General features: G+C 31.6%; 1 protein-coding gene across 1 annotated transcript in view; it reads left to right on the forward strand.

Moving 5' to 3' along the window:
• LOC145682902 (uncharacterized) overlaps positions 1–26,381 on the forward strand; it is a 1,185,542-nt gene that overhangs the window by 75,032 nt on the left and 1,084,129 nt on the right. The window contains exon 5 of the mRNA XM_081754263.1: positions 9,218–9,241. Within this exon, the coding sequence (XP_081610389.1) occupies positions 9,218–9,241 (24 nt within the window). The remainder of the gene's footprint in view (positions 1–9,217; positions 9,242–26,381) is intronic.

The following is a 26,381-nucleotide window of genomic DNA, read 5'->3' on the forward strand; positions in this document are numbered from 1 at the left end:
AAAATACAACTAAATTCCATAGTATCGTCCAAAACGAAAGAAAACTGAAAGCAGAATACTTTTAGTCTCAATTTCCAGTAACACAGATCTAGTACTAATATTAACACTTCATCCAATAATCCAACCAAATGTAACAAAAAGGTTAATGTTTTCAATAATTTTCCAGAATTTAGATTTTTAAATTTTTCCAGATTATAGATGATTACAATAGAAAGAAGATAAATAATAAATTTGGTAAATATTGATGTCCAGTTATCAGGTAAGTACAATACTTCTAAACACATTAAGAAAAAGACATTTTTTTTCAAATTTCAGACGACAGATAGAGGAAATGTAGGACCAAATTGAGGACCACTTATTTCTGCAATCAACACATACACATGATCTTTACATACAGTTCTTAATACCGTAGTGATTTTGTTTAAATGGCCTCTTATTCCATTTAGCGTACTGAATTAACTGACTTCAAGAACGCTACCATTACAGTAACAATTCCACTTCTAGGTTATTCAGAGTTTATACTTTTAAACCGAAAACAATGAATAAGACGATAGAGACAGCCACGGGAATTGTTATTTTCCCAGCTCCATTACACACTTTTACTACGAGTACTTATTTAATCATAATAATTTTTCATATTTGCCATTCATTGGCTATTCTATATAATTGACGCGTCTATACATAACTTATTCAATCAATGAAGATAGGAGCTACATTTCCTAATCATTATACAATTAACTACGAAACATTATTTCATTATAATTATATCCCAGGATAGAAAATATCATCTTTGTACAATACTTATACTTCCCAAAACTCAATTCAAGTTCGAAACTTTTACTTAACTCCAGGGGCCTTACAAAAGTAAAAGTTATATGCCAATTACAAAATGTGCAACAAGGAAATAATTAGACAATGATAATTTAATAGATATTCATCGTAATTTTGTCCATGATAAACACTTTAACATTTTATATCGTAAAGGTTAGATCCATCGTTATTGTAACAGATCGATACTTGAACGATTGACCGTAGAAATTCAAACTCCGATTAGTTAGAATTTCACAACCTGGTTTTATTACAAGTATAAAAACTTTAGTCGGGAGATAAGAGGCCGTTGATCATGTGCCAGAGTTGATGATGATGTGTTTGGGTGGGTCAGTGGTTCATGGTGGGTGGTGGGTCGGAGTGGTCATGGTGAGTTCTGGGTCAGAGTGGGTCACGGTGAGTAGTGGGTAAGTTGGTCGTGAGTCAAGTTTCCTTTGACCCACGCAATTTCTGATCAAATTTGTAAAACCATAAAAAACAAGGAGCAATATTAATACAAAAAGCGCTCAATATCTTAGCTATTCATGACATAAATATTGCAGGATCCGAAAAACTCTAGTATATCCACAAATCATCATTTGTCATATTTTACTGAAATACGTCATGAATTTTCCGACAACCTAATAGTTTAACTGTCGTTAATACTCAAAGTTCATTGATCTCATCAGTTATGACACTTGGATGAAACAAATTGACACTGACTGCAACGATGAAGGATGCTTCATACCAACTCGGTTCTGCTTAACTCACAAGTCTTTGGTGTAAACGAAAATATTATTTAAGTGCGCAGCAGGAAAAGAAAATAAGGTGTACCTGCCTATTGACAAGTACCATGAAACAGTGGCAATATGGGAACAACAAACAAGAACACTTGCTCCATTTAAACACTTACAATAACAACCAGTAAGGGATTTTGACATAATCTGGGCGTTATCTAATTCGACAAAAGGAACGTAACGTAAGGATTGCACATCTCCGCACTGTATTTTAAAACATAATACGTTGGAAGTAATTTCATTACAAAATAAGGCGAAGCACCATCACTTTTCATGTGTTTAACCGCGTATGCCGAAGTATTCTCGATTTGGCAGATACAAAATATTATTTCATATAAATTATCTGCAGTTAGACGAGGAAATTCAGTGAGTGAAGTACCACGGCATGGTGTCCAAACTGCGATGTCCACCTAGTAATGTCTTCCAAATCAGTAAGCTATTGTTGCAGATGAATTGTCAGATTACCACATTATAGAATAACAGCAACGTATTGCATTTCATCGAAATCTTTAGTCAGGGGCACTGCAAACTACTTTTTTTTATGGCGCAAGCAATCAGTAGATATGCAGGAATATGTGCCAACGCTGCTATGGGGTCTCTATTACTGAATATTCTGAACTTCATTTTGATGTGCCCTTATTTGGCCTCTACTGTCCATCTGCCTTTGATAACTACACGTGAAAAGTTTGCATCCGCTGCTAAATGCTGTTTTGAACACATTTGAATAAGAACCGGCATGTTGTCAAGTATTACGGCTTCCTGCTTCCTATAGGTATGGAATCCCGAAATTAATCGAGGTATGGATCGGCCAGGACGCAGTTACCTGGCTCAAATGAAGTAATGTAAATTATTAGCAGCATATGTGAACTAAGAGTTGGTAATGTTGGCATCATAATTTGTACCAATGAATGGGCCTATAACATTGACAATAAACCCAGAAGCCGTAAAAATTATCATTGGTTTTACAAAAGGATGATACTTCTGTACACTGTATAAGCGCCTCTGAACACCGTAATTACATCACTTTTCATTGTATAAGTTATTACCATCCCTAACTAACACAAGTTTATTTGCTGAAATTCCATATAATTGTCTACTCCACTCCGGAACTTTCGTCATCTATGTTTTTGATAACTACAACAGTGGAAACTAAATTTTCTAATAAGATCTCCCAAACAGGAACCAAAAAGGTCATTGTCCCATTGTCCGAAACAAAGGTAATATCAATAGTGTATGAACAGGGATCAGTTTGTACACCACAACTATCCATTTCCGTGTCACCCGACACAGTTTCGTCATAAACACCACTAACACAGCAACTTCTTTAAACAATTTTCTAACTTTGCACCAACAATTTGTACAGAAATAATTAACATTAAATAATTTGTAAATTCCGCTACAAAACAGAAAGATTTCTCAAGCGAACCACGCAACTAAATTACGGCCTGAAACTCAATTTTACCTCCAATTGCTCATTTCCGTTTACCTCGAAACCATTTTCCACATAGTCCAAACTTTGATAGTTGAACTCTCGCCATTCTCACAATAGCAAATTTTACAAACAATTATACGAAACGAGTCAGCTATAGAATATACTCATTAATGACTGTCGTATCTCAGCAATGTCACTCCGAAATGATCACTCTCAGATTGAAAAAAATAGAAGTACAGTGCTGTAAACAACCACTATGGACATTTTGTAGCATTCCGATACCAATGATAGATACCATAAGTACAATTCTCAGTAGGTAATGTAATTGACCGATACGCTGTCTATTAGTGGTTTTCGTTGCTCCAGGTTATTATCCACTCTCCCTACACGAGCTATACACTATGCTTCCGGGATGATGATGTTGCTGATCTGGTGGTATTCTGACGAACGGTTGGTATTTGATCCGAAGATTCTTTTCGAAAGATGAACTTACAGCAACATTATTTTCTGTGAGATATTCACCCTTGCGCTGGAAGTAACAAAGTCCTGAGTTCTGACTTGTCTCCCTCAAGTAGGAGAAACTGTAAAAGTCTCCACCGTGGTTTCTAACTATGATTTGACGGTACTTATTCATTACACGCTGTCCAAAACAAAAGCTGAACCTAGGTTTCCCAGTTTGAACCCAAGACCCTGAAAAATCAATTTGTTACATGTAGTCTCACATATACTTAAATATGAATTGTTTCGATATTTTGCACCCGTCTGCCATGATAATTACTTTATTTCGGAAACTATATTTTTACATGGAGTGTCAGCACCTTAACATCCTGATAGCGCCAGGGTTTTGCAAAACTCGACACTTTAATTTTGAGTCCCTTTAAATAAACAGAGCAACAAAATAAAGAAAACTGAAATATGTTTTAACAAATAAACGGTTTGATAGTAAAGTTTTCCTAATATGTTAGTCGGTAGTGCCATATTTTTTCATTTAACAGTCCATGAATATCTTGATGTAGCTCTTGAAATCACAGTTGTAGTTCCCTTTTTATCTCGGAAAAGGTGGTTTTACTCAGTCTGTTCAAACAAATACACACACTCTGCTACCTCAGTGCTATATTAGGTGAAGGGCTAAAGTTTTCAGAAACAACTACAATCACGGTAACGTGGAGAAAATCAAATATTTTAGAAGGCATATGGCACACACTGATAAGACCATATTAAGAGGTTGAAGAAAGAGTACCTTACTTGAGGAGTAATCGCTAAACTTGGAATAGTAATATTAAGAGAACCAAAGTAGAACACGAGATTCGTCTTGAAGAAATATTTAGGTAGACCACGTCAGGACAAAACTTCCTTGTGATGAAATTACAATCTGACAGTGTTTGGCAATAAGATAAATATTGACACGACAAATGGTTATTTAAAATGTGGATGACGCATAACAAAATACAGAGAGACATCCGTGGCTTTAGGTGAAACAAAAAAATATAGGAAAAATAGTCAGTAAGGATTTTAGTATAAACAATTGTACGGAAGGAAGTAACTTCTGCTATGGTGCTGGTTTTAATAACTAATAAAGGAATTTAAATATAATGCTTCAATAAAGCCACCATCAAAAATAAAGATGATAAAACGCACGGCTCCAGGATCGAACACACAATGTTAATAGGTTTCATCCCACATCATATATTACTCGAATTCTCAACTTTGGTTGAAAGTTTTTATGAAATATTGTGTGAATTGATCTGTTCGTATCAAGTAAAGTTGTATTTATTATAAGATATAAACGTAAATGTTATGTCTTAATATTAATATAAAGCATAGCACAGTATAGTATTTCGGTAGGGGCTTTCCATCATTACATAAAATAATTATTTCTAGTTTTGATATACTCTAAAGAGTTTTACATTTCTAGTGTATTTCTATTTGCTCTACGATTACGTATAACATGTCTCAAATGTCTGCTAAAGTAGTATTTCTTTTTAAGTATCTTACTCATAGTTTAGTAGTACTATTTCCCGATTTTCGAGGTGTGACTTTTCTCATGTGTTGTTGTAGCTACTAATTTAAACAATATTATATTATTTTCTTATATTTGGTTTTAAGGATATATTTTGGGCAATTAAGTAGAAAAATGATGGCAGTTATTGTATTCTGAATTAGCATTGGCCAATTATGGATGAACGCGCTTTCATTAATAGTACGCATTTTACTCTACTTTTAATTTACTTTCATTGTTGTTTGGCTACTACATTTGAAGAGGAGAGCGTGCTATTATAGATATAATATATAATTATTTCGTACTGCCGCCCCTGAATATCACGCCCATGGATCTTCAATGACATTTTTCAATGAAGAAACGTTGCTCTGAAGAGGAAATCAAGAAATTGTTGTCTTCATTCTTCTTGGAAAATTCGATATATTCTATGATGTAGCAGTCTACTTGTGAAAGGGTTAACCGTTCTTGTTTCCCGAACATCCACAGTGTTTTCCATACATTTCATACTATTTTTAAGGCAACAATTTAACTACTCTAACTGCTAAATAATTGTTATATCCTAAAATCAAAATTTAGACAATTTTCTCTTAAGTGTTTTTTCACACTTTGTGAAATAAAATATTGCGATAACTGACCCGCTACTGTTGTCGTACATTAACTTAAGGTTAATTAATGGCTTTGGGTCAAAATGCTTTTCCGCGTCTCTGAGTGTTATTTTTTTTTTGAATTTTACGCATATATTTTAAAACTATTTCCACTCGATAAGTATGTATCTTCTTAAAAGACTTTTCTATTCTACGATAGTTGAGATATATATGTTTTAATTTTAGTCTGCGATGATCAAATTTTCGAGCACATTTATTCTCATGGAGAATTCTATTAAACGTGGAGGTTACAATTGCAAAATGTGATGTGTCGAATTCCCTCCAATCACATTTGGTGTTTGTTAAAGCTTCAAAGATTTGTATATTTCTAGTTTGCTACACCCTCAAATAGGCTAGCAATTTACGTAAAACTTAACCGTATATAGGACTAAAAAGTCAGTAAAAAACTTCAGAAGAAATTTATCTAGGATGCTAACCTCACACCATTCTTGCATATGAAATTACAGAATGACCTTCAAATTTACCACATTCTTTTAAGAAGTAATGTAAATTACTGAACGTGTGTGGAAGCGTATAAAATGTAGCATAGAATTAACAGTAAAAAAGACAATTAAAGTTTAGGCATAAAGTGAAACAATACAGAGATTATTTAGAACAAGAATGAAATAATTTGAAATTTCAAAAATGAGAAACATAAATAATTACAGAATATTTTAAGGATGGGTATGACTTTTAAGACTAGGCTAGACACTACAAGATTACTTCCGTTTTGACAACGGTGAAGCACAACCTCTGACAGACAGAATGAACTCGTAGAAATTACTAAAGATGAATAATCTAGCAGAGTTTCGACATTGGAATAATATTTCTTTTTATTATCCAGTAGTATTTATATGATTCTTCAGTTACATTAATATTTTTACAGTCTTCGTGAACCTTCCTAGCTTTTAAATTCTTAGCCGGTTATTTGCATTGCAGAAGTTATGACACTAAATTTTCAATGCATTATGAATCTGAAAGAATATTTAAACTGCCTTTAGTCTATGCATTGCCATTTTTATACATCTTGCCGTTTCAATTAAATATTTGTTGCACTGCGGTACACAATACTATTGATACAACATAATGACTGGAATATTTGTGTGATCTTCTAATAAGGATAACAGTTGCCTGCTGTCATAAGTATATTTATTTTCAACTATTGAAGGCATCATATAAATGTTTATTATTATTTTTCTATTATCATTGCATAATTGTGGCTTTGGTCTATTTGAATCAGGCATGAATATTAATGTCAGAGTTTATAAATTCCAGTGTCGAATCACTTTACGACAATATTTCTCTCTAAATACCTAAATAACTTCCTACCAACCTTAATTAAGATAGAATATTAACATTATTACTTAATTGATTGTTGTTGATTCAAAATGGGCCTTTCAAATGTACGAAGATTATGGTTTACTTTATTGTAAGTCTTACTTACTTTCTAAGCTTTTCCATCCAATTTTATCTTATTTGCAATAGCTTCATGATTTCTAGTTAATATGCAAAACTGTAATAATTAAAACACATTTATCCACTTTATATAGTCCCACATGTCCTAACTACTTTTCCCATTATGTGTACTGTAACGAACCTAGAGCCTGTGCTGCTTGACATAGTTCTTGATTAAGACTAAATAAGTTAAAGACACATCAAGGCCTGCCAAACTAACCAGTTGACTTTGTTCTATTAATAGTTCTGGAATAATTAACTTTAATTTCCCCAATAGTAAGGCTTCAAATGTGCAAAGAGAAAAAATCCAGAATGCTAAAAACAAATTTAAATAAAAAATTACCAAAAATATTCAACAAAGATAAATCCATATCTAAATATAATGGACATATATATTCAGTCAAATTGAAACGCAATGAAATTTTGGTTGATTATTTTATTACAAAAGAAAGTGTAAATGACTGAAAACGAGAATTATGTAGCAAACAAGCTTTCAAAATTTCCTTAACAGTAAGATAAATTTAATACCAATAATTACTATAAATTTGTAAAATAGCAAGTATATAAAATTTACTCGTTAACAAAATTTATCTGAACATAACAAGTGAAGTTTCTAATTTTTCAGACTTTAATTAACATCAAGTCGTATATTTTAACAATTTCAATGGTTGCTCAGTAAAAAGCTGAATAGAAAGCTCAAAATTATCCAAATAAATTCAATAGTATTTAACCACGATTTTAAACCGATTTCCAATTTGTGCTGTCATGCTAACTTCTGAATTTAACAAAATACGCTAATAGCGAAAGTAAGAACAAATCTCAGTTTAAGAGAATATAGCAAAAACTCGAAAAAGTTAAGCATTAAACAACAAAATCCAAGACTACACTCGATTTTCTCTGAATAAATTGCAAAATCGGAATCACGTTTCTTTTTTTAAAGAAAAATAGATTATACAGTTTGCTTTCCAAGCTAGTTAAATGACTAGTATCAGGATCTAATTTTACTCACTACTTTTTATTAATTCGTAAGACCATTAGTTGAGTTAACTAAAGCAGGTAAAATAAGGGATCGGGTTCTATGATATTCTACAACTATTTCTGTACTTACCAAATAGATTAATCCACCATTCGTGATTGGATTTGACGTTACTTCTCTCTCTTAAATACATCAACAATTCAATCTCAAATTAGTAGGTTAATTCTACAACGGTTGGAAAGAAACTCCAATAATTCTTATACAAGCAATAGGCAGCGAAGGAAAAAGAATAAGTTAAACACTCAGAAAGACATTCCTATTCACTCTTCTAACGAAACCCGCATTCAAAAGGAAGACTTTCGGCGTGACGTAAAACAACAAACATAGTTACTCTTCTTTCCTTTCTATTCCAAGTGTTCCGAAGCGATTCGACGCGGCAACTAGCGAGTACCTAACGCCAGAAGCCACGTAAGCCGAGCAATCGCCGGCAAACAAACAACACAATTATGTTACACGTCAATACCTTGAAACTGCTATTAACAGACAGCTCTTCCTTTTAACCTTTTAACCTTTTTTTTTAAAAGGAAGTAGATCTAGAAAAATATTACAATCAAGATTGTAAGGTAATCAATGGGATTTTCATGCAATAATAACGTAATCATTATCTTTTCGTTTTGTCCATGTCTAAATTATAATCTTTCAATCGATCTCTCTCAGTCCAACACATATAAAGTGATCCAAAAATAATGATGGAAATCTTCACAGCTCCAAACTCAACGTAGAATTCTTTAGATTGCTACAGTACCAACAACATTAAATGTTGTATAAAATTCAATCTTCTGAAGACAAGTAAACTTATTTTTAATCTCGAAATCGGCCTCTATATATTCATTGTAACCACCCAAATTATTAAATATTCGTCTGCTTTCAAAATGCCTGCAGCTCATACTTTTAAGTATGCCCAATACTCTCTATTTATTTAATAGAAGATATTTCCATAGATAGTAACATAGTTCCCCTTGTTCTACCAAATACAATCCTTATACACTTATATGACTTTTTATGACATCTCTATTTCAATTCTGTCAATCTTATCTCTTATTACAGGAAATACATTAGAAAAGGATATTTGTAAGTAATTTTATGTATATACTTTATTATTTTTATAAATAAATTAATTCTTTTTATCTATGAGTGTAGGAACCTCATTTAAACAAACTTGGTATCTGCTACTTAACAACGAAGATTCATTCTTTGAAAAGAGTTATTTTTTGTAAATTAATTCATATGCACATACAGAGGTATGCGCTACATTTATGTTCATACTAAGACACATGAATTTTACTTACATTTTTTATTGATAATATTAATTCCTTTCCTCTACTTCAACACTATTACTGAAACAATCTTCTAATAATGTGTTGATAATATTAATTGATTACATTTTAAATATCCAATCAGATCTTTAAGACATATTTCTAGTCTTAAAAAGTAGCAGCCAATTATAAGCCACAATCAATAATTACAAATCGATTTTTCTCCTCTTCTGTTTAGACGTTATTATGGAGTAAAACATACTAGTATATACTATATACTACATGTCCTAAACTGTATTTACTTCTTTGTATGATATGTAATTACATATATAATTTTGTAAACTTTTCAAAAATAGTTAACAGTACAAATGAATCAATATTTATCGAGGGACGTTAAAAGAAACGAAATAATAATGTTGATGTATTACATTACTTGAAATTAGAACGCAATTTAAATTGAAATAAAATGAAATCTTTGAATCCATCATATACGACTATTTGTCTTTTTCTGAGGGAGACGATGATTACCATTGAAGTAATGGTAATGGAATAATGAGGAGAAACGAGAGTACGGCCACGGACATTATTTTGTCCACCACAAAGTTACTTGTCTCGGAACACAACCAAGAAGCCTACATACCAGAGATAAGCGTTATGCCACTGGGTCACGCTACATTTCCAGAAAACCTAAAAAATATAAAACACACACTTAATGTACACTAATCACTTATTCAGTAGTATTATCTGCAATATTATGATTTATAAATATATTTATTCATCACTAATTATTCAATTATGTTTTACAAATTGAGACTTCTCTATTAAGTTATATGTTATCTTGTCTTTCCGTTAGGACAGGAAATCTGAATATAGAAAACTTTAAATGTAATAATTATTTTAAAAAACTATTAATAATATTATCATTAAATTGAAATACTGCTTATTAATTGCACTGCGAAAAATTAGAAACTCAAATAACCATAACTTTCTCCAAAACATTGAAACCTTTTCATCTACAAAAAATGACACTCCCAATCGCATTTGAAATTTAAAGTGAAATTACTAAAAAGAAATTTGAGAAAAACGTTTCACTATATATCCTTCTTTATGTGAGTACAATCAAAAGCACACTATTAGCGCATCTCTTCCCATCATACCTTACTGCCTATAACTTTTAGCTCAACTAGTGACGAGCTACAACTTATAGCACACCCGTCACCATACTGCTTTAGCTAATACTATTTAGGGCAGAAGGATATCGCAAAGTATTTATATAGCTAAAATTCTAAGGTGCTTTTATGATATAACCATTGAAACTTACTTCCTAAATTGTGTGTATGTATATAAGTTTACATGATAGAAGTATGGATACTGATAGGGAAGTCTCCTGTATATCTCGTTCTCTATGGGAAACAATGACTTCCTAAACTCAGACCATTGAACTCAAACACGATTTCAGTATTGACCTCAACGTTGTTGAGAATGACGTTCAATGTGTTGAATAGTAGAAATTTCTTCTCAGGTTCCACAGTAGCGTCTCACTTCTCTCTAGTAAATTCGTATATACATCATTTTTGTTTCTAATAGTCTCGACTTACGTTAAGTGTATCATTGATTCTATAGCCTTCAAATTTTTTATCTGTTAATTCACCATTCATTAACTTCATTACATCTTTGAGCAACTCAGTTTGATCACCATATTTTTAAAAAAACTCTTTCTTCGTAGCTATATTAAATCGTGTTGAGAGTCCGGTGATAATGGCAGACCCGGAAGCAAAAGTAATTGTAATAATTGAATACACTGTAACAGGAATAAACATATTAACAAACCCTGTAAAGGCTGATAGTGGAATGGATAACGTAATAAGAGTAATATAGACACAATTTATTTTCTTAATAATTTCTCAAGACTTATTATAGTATTGTCAATTAACGGAATAAGATTCTCTCCTGGAATGTTATCTGGTATATTCATTTTATTGAAATATTTTTTGGATATTCTCATAAGAACACTTAGAAACTAAACATATATAAGAAGCATATAATTGATTACATTTTATCTACCCTCTTTTCTTCCTGTACATCATCTTCAAAATTCTTACCAGTCATTACAATAAAACAAATCGTTTAATCTGGAACATTGCTTTCAAAATTTGGAGTCAATTTCAAATTAGTTTTATCACTTACTGTTACTGATGTATATTTGCTTGTATTAATAACAAGCGTTGGTATATTTTCTAAGAATTCTTTTGGATAGAAACATATCTCAGTAATAGTAAATATAAATGGTTGGAATAGTAAATATAAAACCACCATATTGAACTTTGTTATCATTTGTGTTCATTTCTCTTTTTATTTTCTTAACTTGTGCTTCACAAGGAGATAAAGACATACACTGTTCTTGACTTAGTTTTTCTCCTTTCTGTTTGATTTTTTCTTGGTAAGTATGTGATCAATATTTAAATCCTTAAGTTCCTCATGAGGAATTGTAAATGTAACACTACTCAACCTCATAGTTATAATTATCATAAAAGTAAAATATATCTCCATAAAAATTATACACAATATATACTTACAAACTAAACCTAAACAGACTACATGCTTATAAACCTAATCCAAACCTTACTTTTGTATTCATGATATGCAGTACCTAAAGCTGGTAAACGTTTTGTTATCAAGTTAGCAAGGGCAAAATGAGGGATACGTAGTGGCTCACTCTATAAGCATATGACGCTTGCCGACAGCTGCGGGAAAAGTAGTAGGTTACAACAAACACAAAACGCCTAAGAATCTGTAGGTTACAGAAAAGGCCTTGCAGAAACTGAGTGAAAGGAAGACGTGGGAAGAGATACAAATAGACGAGGGCAGAAAGCTGTTTAGGAAGTTAGAAAAAACAATTTACTAAGGGAAACAGAAAACGTAAGAGAAGAGTTTTACAGGAGAAAATAGGAAGACATAGAATAACTGGAAAGAGTGAGAAAATGCAAGGGATTGTATATGTAGGTGAAATTTATGGAACTTCAGATCGAGAAAAGTTACATAGTAAAGGCAGTAGAAAATAAAAAAAATGAAAAGAGTCACCGAGAAAAGTGAAGTAGTAGGGTGGGTAGTTTTTTCCTATTGCGCATGCGCAAACCCTTGACGCTGATTGGCTGGCGCAGGACACGTGACCCCGCCCCCGGCCACGGACCCTTCACGCTGATTGGCTGGCGCCGGACCCGGCCCCCTTCACGCTGATTGGCTGGCGCCGGCCCCGTGATCCCGCCCACAGCCACGCCCAACTTGAACCGTCGAACCACGGTCTTTACGACCTCCATTTGAGGAGTATCTACTGCGCACCTCGGGTCATGCCGCGCTGATTGACTGTTGCCGGACCTTGCCCACTGGACTCACGTGGGGGTTTTCGAACAGGCAACATACCATAGCGGATTATATTTTACATAAGATTCGTTCCCTTTTATGTGCACTTTTAACATAGCAGAAATTACACAGAGACTATGAACACATAGCAGATCGATAACACAGCAGAGCTAATAAAAGAGCATGGCTTATTATCAAGTGGAGACTACGAACACATAATAGAGCAGATAATATTTAAGGGATGTATTCGTTCCGTTTTATGAGCACTTTTAACATACCAGATCGATAACACATTTTCTATCCACCTATTTAACATAGCACATATAACATAGCGGAGCTAATAAAAGAGCATGGCTTATTATCAACATTGCAGTGGAGACTACGAACACATGGTAGAGCAGATAATCTTTAAGGGGTGTACTCGTTCCCTTTTATGAGCATATTTTTCAAACCTTATTTTAACATAGCAGAAACTACACTGAGACTACGAACACATAGCAGAGCGGAGAATACATAAAATTCGTTCCACCCCTAATTGAACATAACACGGCTAATAAAAGAGTATGGTTCATTTTTCAATCCCTGTTTGCACATAGCAAAAATATAAGGGCGTGTACTCGATCCCTCTTATCAACCCCTGTGTAACATAGCATTCGTCAATTATTGACCATCGTGGTAAACGAAGCCACATATTGAGGCACAGTTTCCACCCTCTGAGCAGACTACGTGCAACGAGTAGGTCGTAAAAGACTATGACCTATTTTTCATACCCACCACTTCCAGTTCTGATTAAACACTCACACACACACACACACTTGGTTGCGTATGCCAAATCCGATTTAGTAGAAATAACACGCAAGCGCAGAAACATTTACAAAACCGAATCGATACGCCCTTTGAACCGATTTGGATGAAACTCGACATATGAGGCTTTTCGACCATGCTGATTACGAATACCACACTTGTTTTTACCTGGGTCCTATAGTTTATGTGGGATACGACCTTTGTATGACAATTTTAACCAATTTGGATGAAACTCCGTATGTAGGGGTTTTCCAACATGCTAATTACGAATATTGTATTTATTTTTACCTGGGTCCTATAGTTTATGTGGGAAACGCCCTTTCTATGACAATTTTAACGATTTGGATGAAACTCGGTATATGGGGGTTTTCCACCATTAGGAATATCATATTTATTTTTACCTTTGTCTTTCAGTTTATGTAAGATACGCCCTTTGTATGACACTTAAAACCCAATCACTCCTAAACGAAGCAACATATCGAGATATGTTTCCACATTTAGTAATTGGTCATCAACCACTGCAAGTTCCAAAATAATGACCATCGTGGTCAAAGGTCAAAATACTTAAAACCTAATAACTCGAAAACGGAGCCGAATATTGAGATGGTGTTTCCACATTTAGTAATTGGTCATCAACTACTACAAGTTCCAAAAATAACGACCATCGAGATCAAAGGTCAAAATACTTAAAGCCTAATAACTCGGAAACGGATCCTCGTATTGAGATGGTGTTTCCAGATTTAGTAATTGGTCATCAACTACTACAAATTCCAAAAATAAAGACAACCGAGGTCAAACGTGAAAATACTTAAAACCTAATAACTCGAAAAGGGAGCCGGATATTGAGATGGTGTTTGAACATTTAGTAATTGGTCATCAACTACTACAAGTTCGAAAAATAACGACCATCGAGATCAAAGGTCAAAATACTTAAAGCCTAATAACTCGGAAACGGATCCTCGTATTGAGATGGTGTTTCCAGATTTAGTAATTGGTCATCAACTACTAAAAGTTCCAAAAATAATGACCATCGAGGTCAAAGCTCAAAATACTTAAAACCTAATAACTTGGAAACGCATCCACGTATTAAGATGGTGTTTCCACATTTAGTAATTGGTCATCAACTACTACAAGTTCCAAAAATAATGACAATCGAGGTCAAAGGTCAAAATACTTAAAACCTAATAACTCGAAAACGGTGCCACATAGTGAGATGGTGTTTCCACATTTAGAAATTGGTCATCATCTACTGCAAGTTCCAAAAATAATGACCATCAAGGTCAAAGATAATAATGCTTAAAACCTAGTAACTCGTAAACGAAGCCACATTTTGAGATGACCTTTCCTCATTTAGTAAATTTGTGTGATCTATTTAATTTTGTACCAATAAGAAAAAAGTAAAGAAAGAATATATTTGAGTGGTTTATTTACTTTTGCATTAATGAGAAAGAAATCAAAGAAACAATTTTAACTAGCTCAGAAATTCTGTACCTTTTTGGGCTATTCAAATAAACGCAAAAATTAATGTAGATGGAGTATTTATTTTTGTACTAAATGTTACAAGAAAGTTAAGATATGCCATTTTAATTAGCTGACAATTTTAAATCTTCTTGCACCATTTAAACAGACGAATGGATAAATTTTAAAGATCTATTCAATTTTGTACCAACGAGAAATGCCATTTTATCTAGCTCAGAATTTTATGTCATTTTGTACAACTCAAATATACAAAAACCAAAGAAGGATCATTTTAACTAACTCAGACTTTTATACCATTTTGTACTACTCCAATAAACGAAGAAATAGAATATTTAATTTTGTAACAACCAGAGAAAAGCCGAAGCTGAGTATTTTAGACCATTTTGTATTTTTTCAACAAACAAAGGAATAAATTTATATTAACTGGAAAAAAAGAAAAAAAGGACTATTTTATATGTCCGATTCTTATATAATTTTAAACTAGTCTAATAAACGAAGGCATAAATAAGAGTGAGTTATTTAATTTTGTAGCAACCAAAGAAAAAAACGAAGAAGCCTCATTTTAACTAGTTCACCATTTCTGTAAATTTTTGTACTACCCAAATAAACGAAAGGATAAACTTGGATAATCTATTTTATTTTTGTGCTAATCAGAAGAAAATCAAAGATGGACAATTTTATACTTTTTGTACCATTAAAAACTGATGATAACTTGAGTAGTCTAAGAACCATTTTAAGTAGCTCAGCTTTTTCATACCTAATGTTGCCATGCCTATAAGGAAAAGAATAAATAAATATGTGTCCTAACCATTTATATCAGGCTAAGATTTTATGCCTTTTTTGTAATATTTGTAAAAAACAGAAAAAACTACACAAATAAACTAAGGAATAAATTTATAATAACCACAAAGAGCGAAGAAAGACCATTTTAACTGGGACAGCTAGATATGCCATTTGAGTGGCCTATTAAATTTTGTACCAACGAGAAATCTCATTTCCAGGTGATGTTTTACTATTTAAAGAAACAAAGGAATAAATTTGTACTGACCAGACTCAAAATTTTATATCATTTTGTAATACTCAAATGGACGAAGGAGTACATTTGTGCGACCTATTCACTTTTGTAGCAAGCAGAAAAAGGAAAGAACTAACATTTTGTATTAATCAAATAAGCGAAGGAATACATTTGGGTGGCCTATTTAGTTTTGTCCATTCTTTAACTAGCTCAATATTTCAGTACCATTGTAACTATCTTAAACAAACGAAAGAATAAATTTGAGTGGCTTACGCTAATAAGGTCAATGATAACTAGCTCAGCAATTTGTACCTTTTTCTGCTATTAAATTAAACGAAGGGTTAAATTTGGGTGACCTATTCAATTTTGTACCAAGTAGAAAAAATTGAAGAATGAATAAATTTTGTTTGCTTCTTTACTTTTGTATTAGCAATTAAAAAAGCGGAGAAGATCAATTTTTAAATAGTTCAGTATTTATATAGATTTTGTACTGCTCAAATAAACGAAGGAATAAATTTTGATGTTCTACTTTCTGTACCAACCAGAGAAAACAAAAAAGACCATATTCTGCTACTCAAACAAACGAAAAAAATAAACTCAGAATTACTATACCTTTTGTTGTATTCAAATAAACGAAGGAACGAAGAAGGATTATTTTATATCCTTCCGTACTATTCGAATAAACGAAGGAATAAGCCTATTCTCTTTTATAGCAACTAGAAAAAGGCCCTTTTAGTTTTGTACCAACCACAAAAAAGGGAAGAAGGCCCATTATAACAAGCTTGGTATTTTATACCATTTTGTATTACTCTAATAAATTTGGGTAGTCTATTTCATTTTTGTAACAATCAGAAGAAAAGTAAAGATGATACATTTTATCTAGCTCAGAATTTTATTCCTTTGTGAAGGAATAAAGAAACGAGTGGTTTATTTAGTTGTGGTGCTACATTTTGTATATTTTTGTATCATCCAGATCAGATTATTTATTTGTTTTACAGAAAACAATACTTTACTTTATCGGACAATTCAGTATTTTAGCTCTAACTATTATTTACATTTGCTAAGTAGATGTATCTGCATCCGTATTCCATTTTCAATTAGTGTTTCTACCTCTTTCAATTAGTTTCAGTACATACACTAAGGACTCATAGTACTTACACTTTAATTACTCTAGGTACTCTATGCACATATTGTCGTTGAAGTAATGAATATTGTAATTACTCTAAGTGCTCTCATTGAATTAATAAATTGAAGTACAAAGGCTCAATTGTAATTGAATTATTACGGCTTTTTTACCGGTACTTTAGGTACAATTAATGACACTTAATTATGGTGTACCGTACTGTACTCTTATTCTTTCGCGTATGTAATATTGAAAATATTTAGTTTTTTGTACTAACAGTTTCATTACTGTGTTACTTTTTGTATGTATGTAACCTCCAAAGTACTTGCACTTTCATTACTTGTATGCAACTTAACTTTTCACGTATGTAGTTTCATTGCCGAACTGTGATTGAAGTTCATAAGTACCCGTAATGTACCTTTTATTTGAATTAAACTTGTGGTAGGATGCTAATTACTAACCTTTTGCCATGAATATTAACATACGGCTGAAAGACACTTATTCACCCTCCATACTCACCCTTCCAGGACAGCAGCAAGCATTCTTTCTTCTTTGAAGACCATTAACTTCCAAGGTCAAACCTGATCGGTTTAACTGCTTCGTACTCTCTTATATTCATATACGGAGTTGATTTGTACGTAAGAAATATAATTAGTGATCTTTTGTAATTGTTTGGTAGGGATTCATATTTCTACTTTTACGTAAGTCCAGAATAAGTTTGTTGTGTGTAATGACAACATTTAAGTACATAGGGTAAGTATAAAGAATTAGTAATAAATTAATTTAATATTTAATTGTATTACATGGATGTGATACAGCATAATAATTCTCTTTACTTGGTTGGAAGAGAGGAAAAAAACGTGAATGAATTCTTTAGCGATCAGCAAGCGGAAAGACGGAACGGAAAAAAGGATGAAAAATCATTTTTTTCTTTGGCGCAACTGAATAATGTCGTCGTGGGTTTATGTTAATTAATTATTTTTTCGTATTGTCTGAGAGGAAACTTACATCTTTGAAAGGGTCTGCAAAATGTAATTTATATGAATTCATGTCATTGTACCACCATAGTCGCTTAGTTATATCTATTAAGAAAACGATTATACAGGTACAATAGCAGGAACAGCTGATTGGGTTTTTGTAACAGGTAGCAAGGATCTTATTTCTGTTTTTCACTGCCACTTTCTTTCTTTCTCTCTCTCTCTCTCTCTCTCTCTCTCTCTTCCTCTCTGTTTGTGTATGTTTGTGTGTGTGCTTGACCTTCAGAACTTTCAGACAAAGGATTTTTTTATTTGTTTTTTTACCCGTTAAGAAATATATGTCATATATGAGCTGTAGTAGTTGGGATATTTTGATTAAGATAAATTTCATTATTTAACTGTACATAAACGCACAAATAGGAAATAAGACATATAATGAAGAATGAAAACACACCTATTTCCTACTGATTGTGTATTAATGTTTGGCGTAAAGATATGTACGTGTTTGTATTTCGAAAGTGAAATGAAATATTTGAAGTTTTACGTTTAACGAATATACCGGCTAAAATAAAGGAGACGGCGATGATGAGAAATGAATGAAATAGTGGAATGGAGAAAGTGAGAGGAAACAGGAGAACCGCGAGAAAACTTATGCACACAGTGTTTGTTTACCACAAAGGTCACTTGGTTCGCTGGGATTCAACTAAGTACCACAGCACCAGAGATGAACTTTATCACTGAGTTTTGCAGCTTTTGTTTGTATTTGAGTTTACTTTCTTACGATTATATTTTCGGATTAAAGAGTGAAATTAATAAAGTACACATTTATAATTTGGTGGAAAGAGAATGCAGGAGGACATGGAAGAACTATTGGCACGATATTTTGTACTAGAAATACACTCGAAATAAACAAAAGCATTTCGTATCAGAAGTGACTTAGTTTATTAACAGTACTATTTACAACTTACGAAGTTTTGGTACCAAACATTTTATAAGGAAAGAAAGGAATTGTAGGTGAATTATGTTTGCAAGCGTAACACGGCACAGTTAGCGAATAAAATTTTGAGTATGAAATTACATTTTTATGTATCTGTATACATAATACAGTAAGTTCAAGGAAATGGATCGTAATAAATTGTGTTATATTATTGAAGTTGAATTGAATTTCACTTTAGCGTCCCTTTTAACAGCGAGGCTATATAAGACGTGGACCTACTGATTAACGTGGAATCCGAACTACATGAGCCCACCGGGAATCGAATCCGGGTTTTTGTATGCTTACCGCTTAGCCACGGAGGAGCTTATCATTGAAGTTAAATGCTTGACTGAAGGACATTGCTTTTAACACTGAAAACCCACAATTAATTTCCACTGAGAGTTCAATAGCGACTATATGTATAAAAAATAGATTAGTAAAGGAGATATATGTAATGCACGTTAGGAAAACTTTGGTATCATCTAATCAGTGTAGGTAGCGACATTAATAGTGTGTTTGTTTTTATTACGATTAGCTTTATATACAAATTGAAACATTCAATTTTCAGTAAGGGATATTACTTGGAACACTATAGTTTAGTAAAATTGTTTTACAGCGTCAGGTAGAAGGCAAACAGCAGCACAATTGGCGACAACTATTAGCATGACTAAATTATAGGATATAGTGTGAATTTGAGATCAGGATTCCTTGTGTATGTAATAATAATAATAAGTATGGTTAGTTTTGACACCTAGAAAATTATGCAATTAACATTTCATAACTGTTTTGAGGGTTGCATATGATATTCACAGACAGCCTGATACGATTTTAGGTGAGAAGTGTGCTTAACTATTCAATGTGTTAATCTATTTTGTTCGCGGTTTTGAATTAAGAATATAATATGTTAGATAAACTAGAAAATATTTTCACCCATTGCTATGCTATTGGATTGAAATACTGAATTTAATCATTTCAGAAAATTGTTGAGTTACTGTTTTACTGGTTCTTTGAATGACTAAAATTTAAGACTAAGGCTACATGAGAAGGGTGCTGTTATTTAAAGTAGAATTTGAGATCTTACTGTGATTTATAACCGAGGAACGTAGTCCATTTAGAAATAGGAAGAGGTGGACTTAATTCCAAGCAAATGAGAAGTGGCTTGTTTTAAAATAGCACTGGATAAAGCATACTTTTTAACTGGCCTACACACCGTCTACATGATGTAACTAGCTCTAGTAAGAGTTAGGATGGTTTGCATTTTATATATAACGAAAGTTTTACGCAGTATACTTGACATTTATGCTACGTAAAAATAATGTATTTTTAAATAATGTTTCAAAAGGTTTTTTGTAAGTTTGTGATTTCTGTGACAAAAATTTGCATTAGGAAGTTTGCTGCAATCTATTTTGTATTTATATAATTATTACTATAATTATATTTCCTACACTTCAAACAAAATCAATGAGACTTAGGCCTAATGAATGACTGCTTAACATTTTTTACAAAACATATTGCATTCCAATTTGTTGTTTGAAATATAATTGTGTTCTCATATTTGATATTGAGGAATTTCCGGCTGTACTATGATCATGAGACTTCTAAGAAGGAAGTGAAGAATAGCAAGCGAAACGAAATTGAACCCAACTGTGTGTACATCAGCAATTCACAACTTTCAATGTAAGTTGGCTACTAGTATGTAACTGACAGATTGTTAGAACCTTGCAGATGTTCGCTTGCTGCTAACTTAGAGATAAGAAAACTTTTTAAAATTCCGCAAGTCTAGTGCAAGTGAAGCGCCAACTTATGCTATGAAGGATGTGACATACTCTGCAATGAAGCAGAAACGGAACTGGTGGGTCACATACCTAGACAAGATAGAAGATGGACGAGAAATAACATACATTGGATTTTCTAGAGATAAGAAGCGATGTACATAGAAGACAATCGAATACAAAATGTATAGATATAACCTGTCGTTTAGCAGAAATTCTACAAATGGTAAAGATCAGCTGATGGAAACATGTAGAAGAAAATGGTGGAGACCTTCGTTGAGCGGATGATTGATATCATTTGAATACATATGAAAGTTACACTTTTATATATAAGCTGAAGGTTACATTTTTTTACAGCGATAGTAAAATGATCTATCAGTTGGCAACACCGGAAAGACGTTAGAAGCACAGACAGTGGATGGTTTTGATTATTTATTCCTACCTCCTAATAGTTTTTTAGTCATACTTACATTAATTGTATTTTCGTTTCTTTATTATAAACATGAACATGCAAAACATTTTGTTTATACGGTTAGTTTTAATTATTTGATATTTGATACTGTACTGATTGGTATTTTATTTCAATTACTAGAAGATAGTTTAAAAGTTTTGTGTAGCTAGACGAGTATGGAAACCTTAGAGTAATGTGATTTGAGCACGTTTTAAATTACAGGAGAAGGGTGAAGAAGAATCATGATGATAATTTGTAGAAGGAGAATGTGTAAGGAAAGAAGAGATTCTTGAATTTAGGGAGACAATTGAAATCATACTTAGTTATGAAACTAAAATATTTGATAAAGATTTTTATTTTTTTTTTATAATTTTATGTGACATATCCAGTTAAAAAATGTGCACGTTATTCACAAGTAATGTAGTTAGATACGTATTTGAAGACATTTAGTGGTACTTTGATACATTTTTAAAGATATACCTGAATACTATTTTTAACTATATATAATTGTTTTGACTATATAGCTGAAAAGCAATAATACTGATATGTGTTTTAGCTATATGTTTTGTGTTCCATATCCCTAATACATAATATAAGCTATTCAGCATTTCATGAACTTATTTCGTTCATCCACTACTAAATTATATACATCAGTTGCACATTTAAATCAGTAAATTTTTACCTTATGAACCATCTAGTTATTAGTGTGAAGAATACATTACATCATAATAAATTATAATTGAGCAAATCAATTATTTCTAAGTCTTTAGCAGTGGAGATTCAGATGTTAACTACCTCAATTCTTCAAAATTAGATTTCAATTGTAAGTACAATTGTTATGATTACTTTTGATAGTTTAGTTTCATATTTAAGTGTAAAGTTTGTTTGTTTATTATCTATATAAGTAAATGTTTATATTCATAATATTTAAAAGTACCTATAATACATTTTCAATGAAAGGAAAATTTTCTGCAGAATGTTTTTTTTTGTAGTTTATCCAAAAAAACAATATGTAGTGTATTTTCTTGCAAGAAAAAAGTTTCTGAAATTCAGTTTAACAGAAAATGTTTGTAACAAACTAAGTTAATAAAAAATTTTAGTGCAAAAATTAATGTATATTGTAACCAAACATTTCTACATTGTAGTTAGAAGTTAGAAATAGTTCTAGCATCATAAGTTAGAAACAATATATGGTGTATTTTTTCTGCAAGAAATGTTTCTGGAATTTAGTTTTAACAAAATGTTAGTAGCATAATATGTTAATAAGTCTCTAGTGCAAAAGTTAATGTTTAATATTGTAACATTAAACATTCTGCATTTTAGTTTTTTAGAAATATTAGAAACAATATGCATTGTAACTTTCTGCAAGAAAAAACTTCTGAAATTCACTTTAACAAAAAGTTAGCAACAAAATGTTAACAAAAAATTAGTGCAAAAGCAAATGTTTAATATTGAAACAATAAGCATTCTGCATTTTAGTTTTTCCCAAGAAAAAATATGTAGTGCAATTTTCTGCAAGAAGAGACTGTACTGCAGAACATTACAGTACATATTGTTTCTAACATTTCTGATAAACTAAAATGCAGAATGTGTATTGTTATAACACTATACAAAAAATTTTGCACTAATTTTTTACTAAAATATTTTGTTATTAACTTTTTGGTTAAACTGAATTCCAAAAACTTTTCTTGCAGAAATTACACTACATAATGTCTCTAACATTTCTGATAAACTAAAATGCAGAATATTTATTGTTACAACACTATACAAATAAATTTTGCACTAATTTTTTACTAACATATTTTGTTATTTACTTTTTGGTTAAACTGAATTCCAAAAACTTTTCTTGCAGACAATCACACTACATAATGTCTCTAACGTTTCTGATAAACTAGAATGCAGAATGCTTATTATTACAAAATTAAACATTAACTTTCCACTAAAAGTGTTTTGTTAATATTATGTTTCTAACTGTTTTGTTAAACGAAGTTCCAGAAACTTTTCTTGCAGACAATTACACCACATATTGTTTCTAACGTTACTGATAAACTGGAATGCAGAATGTTTATTGTTACAAAATTAAACATTAAATTTTGCACTAAAAGTGTGTTACTAACATTATGTTACTAACTCTTTTGTTAAACGAAGTTCCAGAAAACTTTTCTTGCAGAAAGTTACACTACATATTGCTTCTTGGGATAAACTAAAATGCAGAATGTTTATTGTTACAACACCATACAGATAAATTTTGTACTAAAAATTTTTACTAACATATTTTGTTTCTAACTTTTCGTTAAACTGTATTTCGAAAACTTTTGTTGCAGACAACTACACCACGTATTGTTTCTAGCGTTTCTGATAAACTAAAATGCAGAATGTTTATTGTTACAACGTTAATATTAACATTTTGCACAAAATTTTTTTATTAATATTTTGTTACCAACTTTTTCTCTTTAACTGTATTTCAGAAGCTTTTCTTGAGAAAATTATGCTACATATTGTTTATTGGGATAAACTAAAATGCAGAATGTTTATTGTTACAATTTTTAAAAAAATAATTTTGCACTAATTTCTTATTAACATTTTGTTGCTAACTTTTTGTTAACGTGAATTTCTGAAGTTTTTCTTGAAGAAAGTTACACTACATATTGTTTCTTGGGATAAACTAAATGCAGAATGTTTATTGTTACAATATTAAACATTAACTTTTGCACTAGAGACTTATTAACATATTATACTACTAACATTTTTTAAAACTAAATTCCAGAAACTTTTCTTGCAGAAAAAATACACCATATATTGTTTCTAACTTGTGATGCTAAAACTATTTCTAACTTCTAACTAAAATGTAGAAATGTTTGGTTACAATATACATTAATTTAGGCACTAATTTTTTTTATTAACTTAGGTTGTTACAAACATTTTCTGCTAAACTGAATTTCAGAAACATTTTTCTTGCAAGAGAACACACTACATATTGTTTTTTTCGGATAAACTACAAAAATAAACATTCTGCAGAAAATTTTCCTTTCATTGAAAAGGTATTATAGGTACTTTTAAATAGTATGAATACAAACATTTACTTATATAGATAATAAACAAACGAACTTTATACCTTAATATGAAACTAAACTATCAAAAGTAATCATAACAATTGTACTTACAATTGGAATCTAATTTTGAAGAATTGAGATAGTTAACATCTGAATCTCCACTGCTAAAGATTTAGAAATAATTGATTTCCTCAATTATAATTTATTATGATGTAATATATTGTTCACGCTAACAACTAGATGGTTCATAAGTTAAAAATTTACTGATTTAAATGTGCAACTGATGTATATAATTTAGTAGTGGATGAACGAAATAAGTTTATGAAGTGCTGAATAGATTATATTACGTATTAGGGATATGGAACATAAAACATGTAGCCAAAATACATATCAGTATGATTGCTTTTCAGCTATATAGTCAAAACAATTATATATCGTTAAAAATAATATTCAGGTATATCTTTAAAAATGTATCAAAGTACCACTAAATGTCTTCAAATACGTATCTAACTACATTACTTGTGAATAACGTGCACATTTTTTTAATGGATAAGTCACATAAAATTAAAAAAATTAAAATCTTTGTAAAATATTTTAGTTTACTAACTAAATATGATTTCAATTGTCTCTCTAAATTCACGAATCTCTTATTATCTTACACATTCTCCTTCTACATTAACTTTTTCTGTTAAACTGTATTTCAGAAACTTTTCTTGAGAAAAAATTTCATCATGATTCTGTTTCATCCTTCTCCTGTAACTTAAAACATGCTCATATCACATTACTCTATAGTTTCCATACTCGTCTAGCTACACAAAACTTTTGAACTATCTTCTAGTAATTGAAATAATATACCAATCAGTACAGTATCAAATATCAAATAATTAAAACTAACCGTATAAACAAAATGTTTTGCATGTTCATGTTTATAATAAAGAAACGAAAATACAATTAATGTAAGTATGACTAAAAAACTATTAGGAGGTAGGAATAAATAATCAAAACCATCCACTGTCTGTGCTTCTAACGTCTTTCCGGTGTTGCCAACTGATAGATCATTTTACTATCGCTGTAAAAAAATGTAACCTTCAGCTTATATATAAAAGTGTAACTTTCATATGTATTCAAATGATATCAACCATCCGCTCAACGAAGATCTCCATCATTTTCTTCTACATGTTTCCATCAGCTGATCTTTTCCGTTTGTACAGTTGCTACTTAACGACAGGTTATATCTATACACTTTGTATTCGATTGCCTTCTATGTACATCGCTTCTTATCTCTAGAAAATCCAATGTATGTTATTTCTCGTCCATCTTCTATCTTGTCTAGGTATGTGACCCACCAGTTCCGTTTCTGCTTCATTGCAGAGTATGTCACATCCTTCATAGCATAAGTTGGCGCTTCACTTGCACTAGACTTGCGGAACTTTAAAAAGTTTTCTTATCTCTAAGTTAGCAGCAAGCGAGCATCTGCAAGGTTCTAACAATCTGTCAGTTACATACTAGTAGCCAACTTACATTGAAAGTTGTGAATTGGTGATTTACACACAGTTGGGGCCAATTTCGTTTCGCTTGCTATTTCTCACTTCCTTCTTAGAAGTGAGCCGGAAATTCCTCAATATCAAATATAAGAACACAATTATATTTAAAAAAACATTTGAATGCAATATGTTTTGTTAAAAATGTTAAGCACTCATTCATTAGGCCTAGGTCTCATTGATTTTGATTGAAGTATAGCAAATATAATTATATAAATACAAAATATATTGCAGCACACTTCCTAATGCAAATTTTTGTCACAGAAATTACAAACTTACAAAGAAAAACGTTATTTAAAAATACGTTATTTTTACGTAGCATAAATGTCAAGTATACTGCGTAAAACTTTCGTTATATCTAAAATGCAAACCATCCTCACTCTTAATAGAGATAGTTACATCAT

The sequence above is a fragment of the Thermobia domestica genome, chromosome 4, assembly GCF_964235325.1.
Source record: "Thermobia domestica chromosome 4, izTheDome1.hap1.1, whole genome shotgun sequence".
NCBI lineage: Eukaryota > Metazoa > Arthropoda > Insecta > Zygentoma > Lepismatidae > Thermobia > Thermobia domestica.